Source organism: Schistocerca cancellata, chromosome 11, assembly GCF_023864275.1.
Source record: "Schistocerca cancellata isolate TAMUIC-IGC-003103 chromosome 11, iqSchCanc2.1, whole genome shotgun sequence".
NCBI lineage: Eukaryota > Metazoa > Arthropoda > Insecta > Orthoptera > Acrididae > Schistocerca > Schistocerca cancellata.
The window spans coordinates 96,630,101-96,645,285 of NC_064636.1; the positions used below are offsets into that span (position 1 = coordinate 96,630,101).

A 15,185-nucleotide genomic window follows, 5' to 3' on the forward strand; every position below is an offset into this window, starting at 1 on the left:
GAATCCCTGCAGCTACAGAAGTAGCCTGGCAGAATGGAAAAGGTGTCGTTCACGCAAGCGGCAACTCGTCCCTTGCGACGGCTAAGGAGTCTGGCTTGAGCAGTGCTGTGGTTAATATCTCGCTAGCAGTAGCGGAACATTGTGGCTCATATTCTTGCAGTTTTGAGGCAGAGGAGCTAAGAGCGTTATTTATGCACCTTTTATTCTGCATTTGGTGATACCATTATCATGGCATTGTTTTTGGCCCTGCAAAAATATAATTCAGAAGATCTATAACAGGGCGAGGCCAACAGTACTGCCATGACTGCATTGCCGTCATGTTATGTAAATGGACCAGGTATTTGTGAAATTTGGTTGATTTTAATAATAATCGTGGTATTGCTAAAAGCTCTATCTTGCACCTGTGATTATCCCAAATCACAAACCTCACCAGGAATCCTATTCTAGTGAATTTAATTCCGAGTGTGCTAATTTATTATGAAAAGACTATTCAGCAGCTGTAAAAATAGTTGTGATTGCTTTCTAATGTGTGGAGTTGTTTTTAAAGTTCAGATTTATAGTTTGAGAAATACTACACTGCCAGTGCGTTTTTAAATCGAACTGCAATCATTTTCTTAAATAATTTGCCTTACTTAAAAAGGTACCAGTAAATAGTAAAGTTGTTAGTTAACAGAATAATAATATTGAATAGAAGTAAAAAAGATTATTAATTATGCACTTTGATCAGAATTACAAAGCTTTATCACTGTTCATTTTATGAGTAGGTGTTTGAACTTGAATTTACTATTGTGTTGGCATTTGCACAGCCAACCATATTTTGAGAAGGTTAAAAGACTGCTTTTCAAAGCACATTTGTTATTTGAAGAGTTATAGTTTGTTGTGCTTCACTTAATAAATAATTGTTCATGACAATACTCACCATTTCCCATACACACTTGTGTAGTTTTGTTAATGAGCATGGTTCATCAAACCATTAAAGTTTAATAGCCCTCATGTGCTAGGCTAGTTGGTTAATGAAGCAAAGCAAAGGTCCCTCCAGAGCCACTGTAGTTAGATTTGCTTTCTGTTTAATTGCTTCAAACTGAGCTCAACAAAGAAATATTTACTCTGTTAGCTATTTTAATGCAAGCTGGTTCATGTAATGGCATAGAGAAACTCTACTAAGCAATGATGTTATAGAGTATGATCATAATAAACCCCGATTTAAATCAGAATCATTCCATGCTCTGCCCTGTTTAGTAATGCTATTAGTATCATGTGTGTTGGTGACTGGTTGTATTAACTGCTGCATCTAGTTCATTCAAGGTAGATCGTCTTGACTTCCAAGTTAGTACTACATTTATCTGCAAGGTTAGGTTACTGTGTTGTAGTGCGAACAGATGTCAAGAAAGAGTTTAGTAGGTGTTAAGCAAAGTTAGGTTAGCCCTAGCACTGCCTTGAGCTGTATTACATGGTTTGACAATAATTCCTAATTAGGCTGGTGACATATTAAGGCATCAAGGTATCACCAATTAAGTATTGGAGGGCAGCGTGGAGGGTAAAAATCGTAGGGGGAGACCAAGAGATGAATACACTAAGCAGATTCAGAAGGATGTACCGTATTTACTCGAATCTAAGCCGCACTTTTTTTCCGGTTTTTGTAATCCAAAAAACCGCCTGCGGCTTAGAATAGAGTGCAAAGCAAGCGGAAGTTCTGAAAAATGTTGGTAGGTGCCGCCACAACTAACTTCTGCCGTCGAATATATGTAGCGCTAAACAAGCATGCTTTGTGGGCACAAAGATAAATTGTGGCGCCAAAACCTTTTTTTTTCTCTGCCCCGAGTTTCGACCACTGCATTTTCATACATTGTCCAACGAAGTAAATACAAATTCCGTATTGTTCATCTTCGAATGCAGCAGAATTTCAATGTACTACGAAAATCCGACTGGCAAGACTGTTAGGGATGTTTGTCAATATGGCCAACTCTACGTTCCGAGTTTTTTCCTACCCGTGAGAAGAGATGGTTGCTAATAGGAACCTGATGAAATGTGAATCACATGCAGTATTCTCTTCAACATAAGAATAATACGAAAATAAACATTTTGCCATGTATTCTTTCATGTTTGCTGCTCTCATTTAAATCCTGTCTGCCTAATAAACTACTAAACTAGAGTGAAACAACAGCAAACGCGGAAGAATATACGTATCGTGTCATGTTTATATTCGTATTATTCTTATGCCTAATAGTGATATAGTCAGAAACGAAGCAAGGCAACTGACTAGATTTTAAATGTAAGATGACTAATTTCTGTGCAGAATTTGATGTAATAAAGAAGCGGCCGCAAAGATTTTCAAACGGAGAAAAATTTTCGCCTAACTCTCGTTCAGAACATGTTCTATCATACGCAGTCTATTATTTGGTTCTTGTTGATCATTATCAAAGAAAGCAGCAGTGTAAGTAACAACAAATAGCAGTTTTTTGCCATCGTTTCACTAATGAGACGATTCCTCTCTTTTTTTATTGTAAGCGGCGGTAGCGCGCACAAAAGCAAGTCATGCCGCGAGCGGTGACAGGCCGTACACACGCACTATCAGAATGCGACAAACAATGCATGACACAGTACAGTAATGCATTTTCAGCTTAGAGTGACAAAGAAAACGCACTTATCAGATCAAAGCAAAATAAGCAATCGATTCAAACCAGACGAAGCACGTGAAAAAGGAATGGTACCCGTATAAATACGGACGGAGCTCCTGACGCATAGCAATGGCTACCTGGTAAAGCTTAACTGCTAAGCTTACGACTCGAACCAAACTACTGTAGCTGTATCGTCTTTCATTCGACCTAAATTGTGTCTCGTATTACAATGGACCAACTTTGTTTCGATTTGGAGGTGCGGCCTAAAACTTTTCTCTCCCCTTGAATTTCGAGTCTCAAATTTCAGGTGCGGCTTAGATTCGGGAAATATTTTTTTCCTTTATTTCGAGTCTCATTTTTCAGGTGCGGCTTAGATTCGAGTGCGGCTTAGATTCGAGTAAATACGGTAGGCTGCAGTAGGTACTGGGAGATGAAGAAGCTTGCACAGGATAGAGTAGCATGGAGAGCTGCATCAAACCAGTCTCAGGACTGAAGACCACAACAACAACAACACATATTAATATGTAATATTACGACTTGCTTTTGTGCTGGAGAACATCTGCTCCTCACCCACCTGTTTAGTGTTGGTTATACTCTGCTGGAGTGTTTTGGAAATGAATCCCAGTCAAACAGATTGATTATACTGTTCCCATTAGGTTATCTCACGGTCACAACTTTCTCAAAAATTCCTCAGAGAGGTTTAATGTAATCACTGACTGCCGTTCATGGTGCACTGTGTTACCATTACAAGCACTCCCTTCGGAGGAGCCCTCCTGCACCATTCCACCACATGTGGGTGGCTGACTTGCTGCAAGGCTGTGCCCTGTGTTCTGTGACATTTGTATGGCTGCTTCGGTATCTTGGCATTTTCAGCTCTTAAGGAGGGAGGCAGAGCTTTAGTTGATAAAGACATTTCCAGCTGGAGTACATCACAACCAGACACACATTCTGGAATCAGGTATTGGATTTTAAGGTGTATCCAGGACCAGATGTACAGTCAGATCACAATTTAGTTATGACAATGAGTGAAGTAAATTTTAAGAGAATTGTTACGTGAATTCAGTGTGTAAATAAATAAGACACTGAAGTACACAGGAATGGAATGTGAATTTTAACTTCTATGAGGCTCTAGATAATGTGACAATGAATGGCGATCAAACGAATTTTCACGTTCGTCTATACAATCGATGAGAGACAATTCATAACAACAGACAGCCAGAAAAAGACATCCAAACACTACAGAAGTGACGAAGCGCTGGTAAGTGTGATAGCTTACGCACAATGAGCCAAACAGCTCATGAATCCAACTTACTGACAAAAATAACAACATCCAGAAGAATGGAAGACAAAGCTGATGATCTGCTTGAGGATGCTAAATTTGGAGTAATGGATCCAGGGAGGTCAACTCGACCTTCAACCTTATAGTGGCAGGAATGTGTCAGAAAAATCAAGAGATGTTTATTGGATTTGTCGATCTTTACATGACATTTGACAGCATGAAACAGTGAATTTTTTTTCTAAAAGGTATGTATATGGAACTGCAGATAACATAGAATATGAGCAATAATCAACAAGAATTTGTACTCTGAATCAAAGATGATTAAAGAAAAGGATGCAGGTAGTCTCCACAAATGTTCAGATGAACACTGAAGAATCATTGGTGGAATTGAAGAAACTTCCAGGAATTTAATTAAAACTGAAGGTGAAAACAATTTCGTTTAATAAAATTCACTGGTGATATTTCTGTGTTCACTGAAAGCTCGAATGAATCACCAGAGTTTATGAATGTAATAAACAGTTGAATGAACACTGAATCAGGATTAATGAATGGAAGAAAGAGGAAAGTATTGCGGAGTAGCAGAAATAACATTGGTTGCAAAGTTTACATCAGAATTAAGGACCACGCAGTAGACTGCTTGTAGTGACTATTACACGTGAAGCTAATTTACATTGAGGGACAGAGCATGATCATTATAAGGAGTAATGTTGCACGGAAAAGCAGGAGATTCCTTGTAAAACAAAGTTACTAATAACAAGGATAGGCCTTAATTTGTGTTGGATGTCCCTTAATGCATGTTTGGAGCACAGTACTGCATAAAAATTAATCGTGGATTATGGAAAAAACAAGAGGGGAATCAGAGCATTCTAAATTCACTGCTATAGAAGGATGTTTAAACTAGGCGAACAAGTAACAGAACAACTGTGGAACGTCTCTGCAGAACAGGTGAGGACATTGTGATATGTGGAAAACTGTGACAAGTACGAGGGTCAGCATAGTAAGTTATATTTGAAGGCATCAGGGAATAACTGCTGTGGCGCTAGAGGTAGTTGTTGAGGTTAAAAACTGAAGGGAGAGACAGAGAGAGGAACGCATACCACAAATAACAGGATTCTGGGTACTCATGGCACTGCAAATCTGTTGCTCACACAGGCAGACATTGTGAACAGGAGGCAGAGTTTCTGTTTTGCCTGTCTGTGGTTACTGGAACTGGCTGTTATAGCAGTGGGGCAACCAAGGTGGACCACACCCTGACACGCTAAGGCTCTGCTGATGTTTGCTTCTGGCTGGTGCTTGCAGAGTGTATATTTTGTTACTAACAGAAACTTTATAGCAAATTATTGGGTTGTTTTTCCCATCTCATTCCTGACGAGAACCATAAATGGTCTCATAAATGTGTGTCTATGTGTGACCTCTGCTAGACCATTCCAATACATCCAGAGTAACATACAATTATCTCATTTGACACAGTGTTACACATTCATTCAGTGCACTCATACTCTACCTGCTACTAAATTTTCTGTGGATGACATTGCATGAATTATTGTTGACATTGGTTTGCTGATTTTGATGAGAATAAGTTACTGAGCTGTTGACAATAACTATTTTCTCTACCAATCTATTCTTAATTAACCTCTCTCCCATGATACTAAGATCTAGTCCTGACGACAGCACCTATGAATGTATGTTCTGATGCTTCTCAGTATTTATGTCTGATCTACCATATAATGGTGTGTGTGTGTGTGTGTGTGTGTGTGTGTGTGTGTGTGTGTGTGTGTGTGCTGTGTTTTGGATGAGGGAACTCACCGCATTCGAGAGACAGTGGCCTCATCAGGTTGAGGAGTCGTGGGCCGCGCAGCAGCAGGTGTCTGGCGAGGTGCGCTGGCAGAGGTGGCGGCAGCGGCAGTGGCGGAGGTGGTGGTGGTGCTGGTGGTGGTAGTGGTGGTTCTCAGCTCTGTAACGGCTGGTGCGCTGCACATACAGAGAGGCAGGGTGTTAGCCGGCTGGCGTTTCCTCGTGGGGATGTGGGGGTGCCTCCCTATGGCCAACACTGCTGAGGGACCATCCACACACTGGCAACTATATGGACGACATGTGCCACATATGGGGATAGGGCTCCCGTTAATACAAATGAATGACCAGTAAGCTAGTAACTATCAGCTGCACCAGCCGAGCTTCCCACGGCAGTCGCCGAACACGATACAACTGGTAGTTCAAAACAAAGTGCAGCCAGAAGGTACATACAATGCCCAACATTTGCAAAAACTCAATTACAGAATTACTGGAGAGGTCAGCTCAGGTACTATCACCATCAAATCTATACCAATGGCCTGAATTCCACTCCACCTAATTTGTATGCACCCACATAATGATACAGTCTTACAGTCCCTCCGATCTCTTTTCGCTATGGGCATTTCACTCTACAAAATGGTTACTACGAGACACTACTTGAAGAAATTGATCTGTAATACTGAGTCCACAATCAGACTAATGTCACGATAATGTAAATATCACGAAACCTGGTATAATCAGGTGACAGTCTTCAACACTTGTAAACTCAAGTTTATTGCAATAAATGACGTTCCAGAAACTAAGTTTCAACTTGAAATTACATGACGAAGACATTTGTATTAGACTAGCATCCAGGATTCCAACTAAGCAACTATTGTCTCTTAAGTAAGTATGAAAGATCTTAAATATCATTTTGGCCACATGTAAGCATGTGTGTGCAAATGTTGAAATGACATAGCATAAAGTTTTGTGTTAGATGATTCAAACCCAGCAAACAATAGGATTGTTAACCAAGGGCAATAATACATTACATATCCAAATATATCAAGATGAGAATCTGAAATGTTGTGAAAGTATTTTGTACCTTTACTGGGATTTGAATCCAGCACCTATCATTTTTTTCTAACCACAAATACATGTTAAACATCTGCTTAGTTTAGCTGTACCGAGATGTGCACATGTCTGAAATGGAAATAACTTAACGGAAAGTTCTGTGTGGAGTGGGAATCTAAGCCTGCATGCTGCATGCCTGCATGCATCATCGTTGTTGACTGCACACAAGAAAATGTTTATTATCGAATTCCTTTTTGCCAGTTGCTACGAGTGACATGTCTTAACTTGAAATGATGGCTTGAAAAGTTTTGTGTGACACAGTTGAAATCAACACCACCTGTCATTGTTGACAAGACACGTAGAGGCGATAAAAATCAAAATTACTTTACTCCTTTGGTTTGATGAGCACGTATTACTATTTCAAATGACACAATGAAATTATTTGCAGACAACCAGTAATACAACAGATGCTAACTACTATGGACATATCCCTGGGAACAATTTCTTAGCACAAAAGACCTTTGTCACACCAGATGCATACTGTTACATTCTGAGGACTCATTAGCCTGTGATTGTACATTTTTTTTAAGGACCAAACATTTTCGTTTTTTGAAGTTAAGGCCCAATGGCTCAAATGTCCACCCAACCATCCTGCTTTACATTTTCCTTTTTTTTTTCTTAAACTGATCAATGCAAATGCTGTGACCTTTCCCTTGAAATGCCACTATCTATTTCCTTTCCCACATTTGAGTGCTGTAGATTCTGCTTCGTCTCTTATGGTCTTGCAGTCGATAGGACGTTTAACACTAAATTACTTCTTTCTTTCTTCTGCAATATTTGCTATTGAATTAAAGTGTTACATGATGGTTAACTGGTCACATTTCATGATGTTTGCCAGTAATCAATTGGGCCATATTGGTAAACCACCACATCAAGATAAACCAACTCAAAATGAGAAAATTATTTTCTGATTTGATTTGTTCAGCGCACTTACCACATACACGCGCAAAATACTTTGTGCACCATTTTCGAAGGCTTAAACAACAATCTTCATGACCGTCAAGTGTACAACATTCAATAAGCCAGAATAATTTGTAACTTCAAATAAAAAATTATGGTTGATAACTAAACTTATTGCAACCTGTAAGAGAACATGTAAAACAAAATCTCTATGATCTTATGCATGAATCTACTTGTTTCAGTAAAATTATGGGTGGCCCTTATAGGCAATATGCATCAATGTAGTACGCTACATAGAAAAAATTATGGACTTTCTTACACAATACTTCTTTTAGGCCTCCTTTTACCATCTGGAATTTATCTGGAGAGCTACGTTTACTGAACACAAGTCTCGTCTCTGCAAAGACTGGTGGTGGTAATAGTAACAGAAGAAACTACAGTAATGAATGACCTCTTCAAAAAAACATTATATTGGATAAACAAAGCTGCTTAGTATGACCTCAAAGTAAAAAATAAATTTCTTCAGAAATTATAACAAAAGGAATCCACTTTGAGAATAACAATGGACCCATTCTCAGAACGACAGCGACTGCCTATGATTGACTTCCTTATAAATCAAATGCATCTCTTCTCTTATAAAATTATATGCCCCTAGCACAAAAATAAAGAACTAGAAAATAATTAACTTTCCTTGACACAATACCACACTACTGCAGTTATTAATACAACAAAGGTACCAGGAGAACGTTCTGGAAGTTTGATTAATACTTGTCACCGAGTTTTGTTCTATGATGTAGTGTTGGTGCAACCTAAACTCTTAGAAGATCACAGCTGCTCAGGTGGGAGAAACATTTCCTGCAAAAATTTCCATAGGCTACGATAATGCCAGTAAGGCAGCTGACAATTATGTGATTTTATTTCATCGATTACAAAATCAAGTCGAAAGTACACATTAGGTAGGTAAGGCCACTAGTGAAAGTTGATTATCGGTTAACAAGGAAAAGAATGTTTTGTAAAGGCTGTAATTAACTCCAGGGAAAGGGAACGCTCATCCAGTGAGGAGCATCCTCCGTTAACAACAAAACAACGGCACTGGACTGAAAGTTTGGTGGTGTGTTAAAATGGCTCTAGCTTCATATGATTAAGCTCTGTGTTCGAGTCACTGATCAGCCGAACACTGAACAACTATGTAAAGACCCTCTTAGCTTCTGTTGACTTCAGTTAAACAACACAGTCCGACAATTAGAAGCTCACCATCAACGTTTCCTATACTAGAAATTTTATTTCATTACTGAACCAATGATCATGTAAAGTAACGGCACACTTATTCTCTTTCAATGTTGAAAATGTTGGTGCTGTACTGAGAATCTAACTCAGGTATCTCTTTCTGCCATTTTGAACACTTTTCGGACGATACAGTTCCATCATTTTGTTGTGTCTGTAACATTCCACAGTCATCCAGGTTTCAATGAAAGGCACAGGTGTCAGGTTTTAAATACTAGTTGGGTACAAAAATTTTCACTGTGTGATTTCAAGTTGTAGCATTCGCACTGCAAGTAATAGGTGAAAAGCAATTATGATTTTTAGGATTTGTGCATGCAATGTCAACAATAACAATTGGTGCCGGTTACGACTCTGAATCAGGCACAGAACTTTTTGGCCTATCATTTCAGATTCATAAATTCCACTCCTAGTGACTGGTGGAAAAGTATTTGACAGTGAGCACCTCTTCGTGTGTAGTCAGTGGTGGTAGCAGGTACAGGGTTAAGAGTCCCAGTCAGCACAGAACCTTTCCTCGCATAATTTCTAGTTCAGACACAAGCATATCTCACTGGTGGTGAAATAAACTGACATTGTGCATCTATATGTGGCTAGAAAACAACACGATATGTGCTGGATTCGGAACGCAGCAGGGGAATACTTTGTTGTATAATCATTTCAGTTTCATCATCCTCTAGTGGTGAAAAATTTCGATACATAAAATTATAAGATTTTATTGTGCGTCATTCACAATCCCTGTCCAAAACAAAACCTTATGCCTCATCATATCAAGTTTAAACAAGCGCAATGCTGTTACATGTGGCTAAAATGATAGTTAAGATCTCTCATGCTTTGTTAGCAAAGACAGTAGTGACCGGATTGGAGTCCTGGGTTCCAGTCCCATACAGAAGCATGTAGTCTGAAGCGGAATCTTGCTTTTTGAAATGTCATTTAATGTAATTAAGTTTAGCTTACAAGCACTGAGGACCGCCATCTCTGGTAATGGGTTTTCTGATAATTACGTTATTGTGATATAGGTTTTCATATGGACAATATCAGGGAAGGGCAGTTTTCTGTAGTGGTCTCTTGTAGTAATGATTTTGTGTAGTGAAACGACTGTATGAGAAAGAGAACAGCCTAACTGCAAGACAGTTATGTGGCTGCATACAAATCAGGTGCAATGCAGTTCAGGTCATTTGGCTACTTCTGAGTGTAGTAACACATGCATATAAATCAGGCATGACACTCGTCTGGCTGTGAAAAGTTTTTTTAATGTAATTAATGTTATACTTTTGATCTTCAGAAATCGTTCAAAGCCTGTTTTAAAAACTGTCCTTTGAGAGGTACAGAAAACAAACTTGTTGACAGTGTGTTTGAAGCTGAGCTGGGGAAGGAATTTAGTACAGCGGACAGTGCGGCAAGGTGAAACTCGTGATTTGACACCAGAAAGAGGCTGTGGCCGTGCAACAGTTACTTGTCATAACAGTATTACCACATGAATCTAAATTTCATTCATTAAATACGGTTGACAGAAATTTGAACATTTTTCAAGTGAGCATCCTCACTTTGTAAGCACGCATAAAACCACGAGGTAGTTAATGTAAGCTGTGTCATTCCCCAGTGATGGAAAAAGACACACTAATGTGTGTGTTTGTGTTTGTGTGTGTGTGTGTGTGTGTGTGTATGTGTGTGTGTGTGTTGCGTTTGCACATCCAAGTTTGTGTGTAGGGGGAGGGGGGGGGAGGGGGAGGCGATGAGCAATGTTTGTGATTGATGATACTGTAGTCTGTAAGTTGTGCTGTGAACTTGCTACTGAAATAAAATTAAGTTTGTCCTCCACATACAGTAAATGGTTCAAATGGCTCTGAGTACTATGGGACTTAACATCTACGGTCATCAGTCCCCTAGAACTTAGAACTACTTAAACCTAACTAACCCAAGGACAGCACACAACACCCAGTCATCACGAGGCACAGAAAATCCCTGACCCTGCAGGGAATATAACCCGGGAACCCAGACGGGGGAAGCGAGAACGCTACCGCACGACCACGAGCTGCGGACCCACATACAGTAGGCATGAATTGTAAATTCTGTGAGAATCTAATGTCTAGAAGGCCTGGCATGGATACACGGGGGAGGAGGTTGTGAGATATCCTCCACAAGAAATGGGAAAAAACTGTATCACTTCACTGTATGAAGTAAAAAATAATTCTGCTTACATGCGGTTTTATACATCTTATTTTAATTATTATTAAAACCCTAGGCACCTGTGGTGTATAAAGTTTTGAGTGTGACACTAAGTATAATTTGAGGGAGAGTGGTGGCGGGGGGCAAAAGGAATCAGTGAAAGACCAAGGCAGTTCCAGAACCAAATAATGAATGTGTCTCTGCAGCTGACACCCAATAGTGTGGGAAGTATGAGGCCGTGAACTAGGTGAAGATCACTAATTACAACAAGAATCTAATATACATCAAGAGAATTTGTAAAATGTACACAAAGAATACTGTTAGTAAAAAGATTACCGTTACCAAAAACTTTTTGAAACTTAGGACCTTGGTCATTTCACAGTGTGCAGAACCAGTTTGGAGTACTGTAGAGAAACATTTTTTTCAAGAACAAATAACAATTTTAGTATGTTTGTTGTTTTAAACATGAATTTTTATGATAATAATTATTGAATAAAAGAGAAAAACACTGAATGATTTACAATACTGGCTATAAGTTTATTACAATTGGATCAGGGAATGCACATAGTGTCATCTCAAACACAAGATTTCTGATATGCCAAATAGCACATAAAATACTACATAAGTATTAAAACCTAAATGAAAAATAAATGATCATTTATCAGTGTTAGTAGCTAGTAGACTTTTATGGACATATGCAATTGTAAAATGGTGCAGAATAAAGGTAACTCTGGTCGCAGAGACTTTTAATGCTCACAGAAATCAGAGGCACAATGGCAACAACAATCGATGGGATAGATAATGTCATAATGTGTGCCACAGTAGAATGAAAGTCTGTAGTGTTCACTGGGTGGCTATCGAAAAGCCATGGAGCAATCGAGACATGCAGACTGGTTGGATACCTGTTCATTGAAGATGCAGTAAAGCATGGTATTCTGTGTGTGACACAAGGAAATGTACCGAAGTACTGTGTGAGCTTTATGTAACGGCTGAATAGAGATGACGACAAAATGTGGTGAGAAGACTCAATTTTAGGCAACCAGCCGGAACTGCCTCAAGGACTGGTTTGTCTGGTGAGGTGGTCTCAGGGTGCAAGAGGTGTGAGCAGCCATACACTGGAGCACCGATGCTTACTTCACCCAGTTTTCTGAACATCTTCCATACAAGCCATGACAGCAGACGACTATTCTTTTATGTAACAGTAAAGGAAACAAAAGAAAAATTCGGAGTAGGTATTAAAGTCCATGGAGAAGAAATAAAAACTTTGAGGTTCGCCGATTACATTGTAATTGTGTCAGAGACAGCAAAGGACTTGGAAGAGCAGTTGAACGGAATGGACAGTCTCTCGAAAGGAGAATATAAGATGAACGTCGTCAAAAGCAAAACGAGGATAATGGAATGTAGTAGAATTAAATCATGTGTTGTTGAGGAATCAGATTAGGAAACAAGACGCTTAAAGTAGTAAATGAGTTTTGCTGTTTGGGGAGAAAAGTAACTGATGATGGTCGAAGTAGAGAGGATATAAAATGTAGACTGGCAATGGCAAGGAAAGCGTTTCTGAAGAAGAGAAATTTGTTAACGTCGAGTATACATTTAAAAAACGTCGAGTATACATTTAAGTGTCAGGAAGTCGTTGCTGAAAGTATTTGTATGGAGTGTAGCCATGTATGGAAGTGAAACATGGACGATAAATAGTTTGGACAAGAAGAGAATAGACGCTTTCGAAATGTGGTGCTACAGAAGAATGCTGAAGATTAGATGGGTAGATCACATAATTAATGAGGAGGTATTGAATAGAATTGGGGAGGAGTAGTTTGTGGCACAACTTGACAAGAAGAAGGAACCGGTTGGTAGGACATGTTCTGAGGCATCAAGGGATCACCAATTAAGCATTGGAGGGCAGGATGGAGGGTAAAAATCGTAGAGGGAGACCAAGAGATGAATACACTAAGCAGATTCAGACGGATGTAGGTTGCAGTAGGTACTGGGAGATGAAGAAGCTTGCACAGGGTAGAGTAGCATGGAGAGCTGCATCAAACCAGTCTCAGGACTGAAGACTACAACAACAACAACAACAACAACAACAACAACATTCCCTTACAGCAATTAAAATCCCTTATGTTCTGTTTGGATTTGGAGAGAACGAAGAATTATGTTGGGATACTTGCTGACATGGCTTGCACACAGAAATAGGTGACAAACTATGCAACAGAGACAAAGCTGTAGTACTGAGGTGTGAATAGGGAATACTCTGATAATCTGCTTTTCTACATGACGAAAATTCCACAGGTCAACATCAGCAATCTAAATTTGTAAAAATGTTGCCACCATCCTCTATAATCATTCTGCAGTACACTACCTTGCTCGAGGTGTCGATTGTAAGTGACTTACTTTGTCGTCACCTTAATGCAGCGTGACACTATTCAAAGGTGTCATCAGCCACAGAGGCACTGAACAACTTTGAACACTACTTTATGTGAACAGGCCTACAGCAACCAGTACAGGCTACCAGTTGCAAACTACACCCATCACTGTGTGAGCCTGTGCTGGGCAATACAGCTTTGTGTCCACAGCAGTCTGGGTCATCCTCTATTCACACAGTGAGTGTACCCTCTGTCATGACAGTTGATGCTAAAACCGAAACAACCACTTTATGTATACATGTAATTTAACAGAATAATGTCTGCAAACTGGCTCTGATGATTTTTGTTAGCTAACATACCTGATAATGAACTGGGTTCAGTTTAGGGATTCACTGAAACTGCTACAAGAGAGCAATGATAGCACTGTGAGCTATCGTGAATTGACTGTCTATGACGGTGTATTTTACAGCAGAGACACATGTTAAGAAACTCAGTGGCAAAAATTATTGACTTGGAAACCCAAACACATCCAGAACTGAGAGACAGGAATGAGAGGTTTTCCTCACACTCACCTGCTTTTTGGTGGTGGATCATACAGCAATCTGCTCACTTCGATCAAGTCCTTAGGTTGATGAAGCATCGCATCTGCCCACCCCTGAGTGGCCATCACCTCGTGGGTACGTGCCTTAATAAATTCGATGGCGGCTCGCCTGAGGTCACTGCAGGAGTGGCGGACTGCGAGGACGGCTGTTGCTGCTGCGGTCTCAACAGTCAGCTGAGCGGCCACCTGCCGCTCGCACTCCGCCTTCAGCCCCGACACCCCGTACTTATCCGCTGCGGCCAGCAGCTGGGGGGCCGTGCCGGGCAGCTGGGGGGCCCGCAGGGTGTACAGGTAGGAGACCAGCTGCCTCAGCACCGGGCCCCTAATGTCGGCAATCCTCACCACGGCAGTGCAGGCCTCGAGGGTGTCGTGGGCGAACATGGCTGCCAACACTGGGCTCCTGTCCGCCAGGACGGCCCTGTGCACCACCAGCCGAGTGTCACCTGCCTCGAGTATCACCGTGGCGTCGTCCCCGGCATCCAGGAGTGCACCCAGGTCCACAGTCACTGTCTCCATCATGTCCTTAACTGCTTCCATTGCGGACGATTCTGAAACACAGCAACGCGGAGCAGCCCTTTCAGCATAAAGGTGACTGACAATACTTCTACGGGAGACAGCCACACCTGTCTCCAGCGACAGTTGATAAATGATGTCTGTTATCAGTCAGTTTCAACACTATCACACCCTTTCTGTCAGACTGATGCCATTGGTGAGTAACTGCAAATCTTTAGTAATAACATTTTCAAGAGTTCCTTTCCTTTCAGCACATTTCATTTGGAGAACAAGCTCCAGATGCGGCAAAGACGTTATCTCCAAATTTTTTCTACAGCGAAATGTTGCTTGATCTGGAAATGGTTCTAAATGGACATCTACCAAAATATTAAAATGGTTGTAATGATCAATAGCAGTACTTTATTCAACGAGATATTCTCTTTACATTTCATGTTGTTCAAGAAAACAGGACTGTCACGAGACTCAGAGGGTCATAGACACGGGTTCCCCGGTAAATGCTGTGTTTCTTGACTTCTGGAAGGCGTTTGACGCAGTGCCCCCACAGTCGTTTAATGAATAAA

At 40.4% G+C, this 15,185-nt stretch overlaps 1 protein-coding gene across 1 annotated transcript in view; it reads right to left on the reverse strand.

Moving 5' to 3' along the window:
- Positions 1-14,641, reverse strand: part of LOC126108685 (poly [ADP-ribose] polymerase tankyrase-1-like) — a 429,522-nt gene extending 414,881 nt beyond the window's left edge. The window contains exons 1-2 of the mRNA XM_049914004.1: positions 14,084-14,641; positions 5,704-5,868 (exon numbers count right to left, since the gene is read on the reverse strand). Coding sequence (XP_049769961.1) covers positions 5,704-5,868; positions 14,084-14,631 — 713 coding nt within the window. The 5' untranslated portion in view covers positions 14,632-14,641. The remainder of the gene's footprint in view (positions 1-5,703; positions 5,869-14,083) is intronic.
- Between the last annotated feature and the right edge of the window lie 544 nt (positions 14,642-15,185).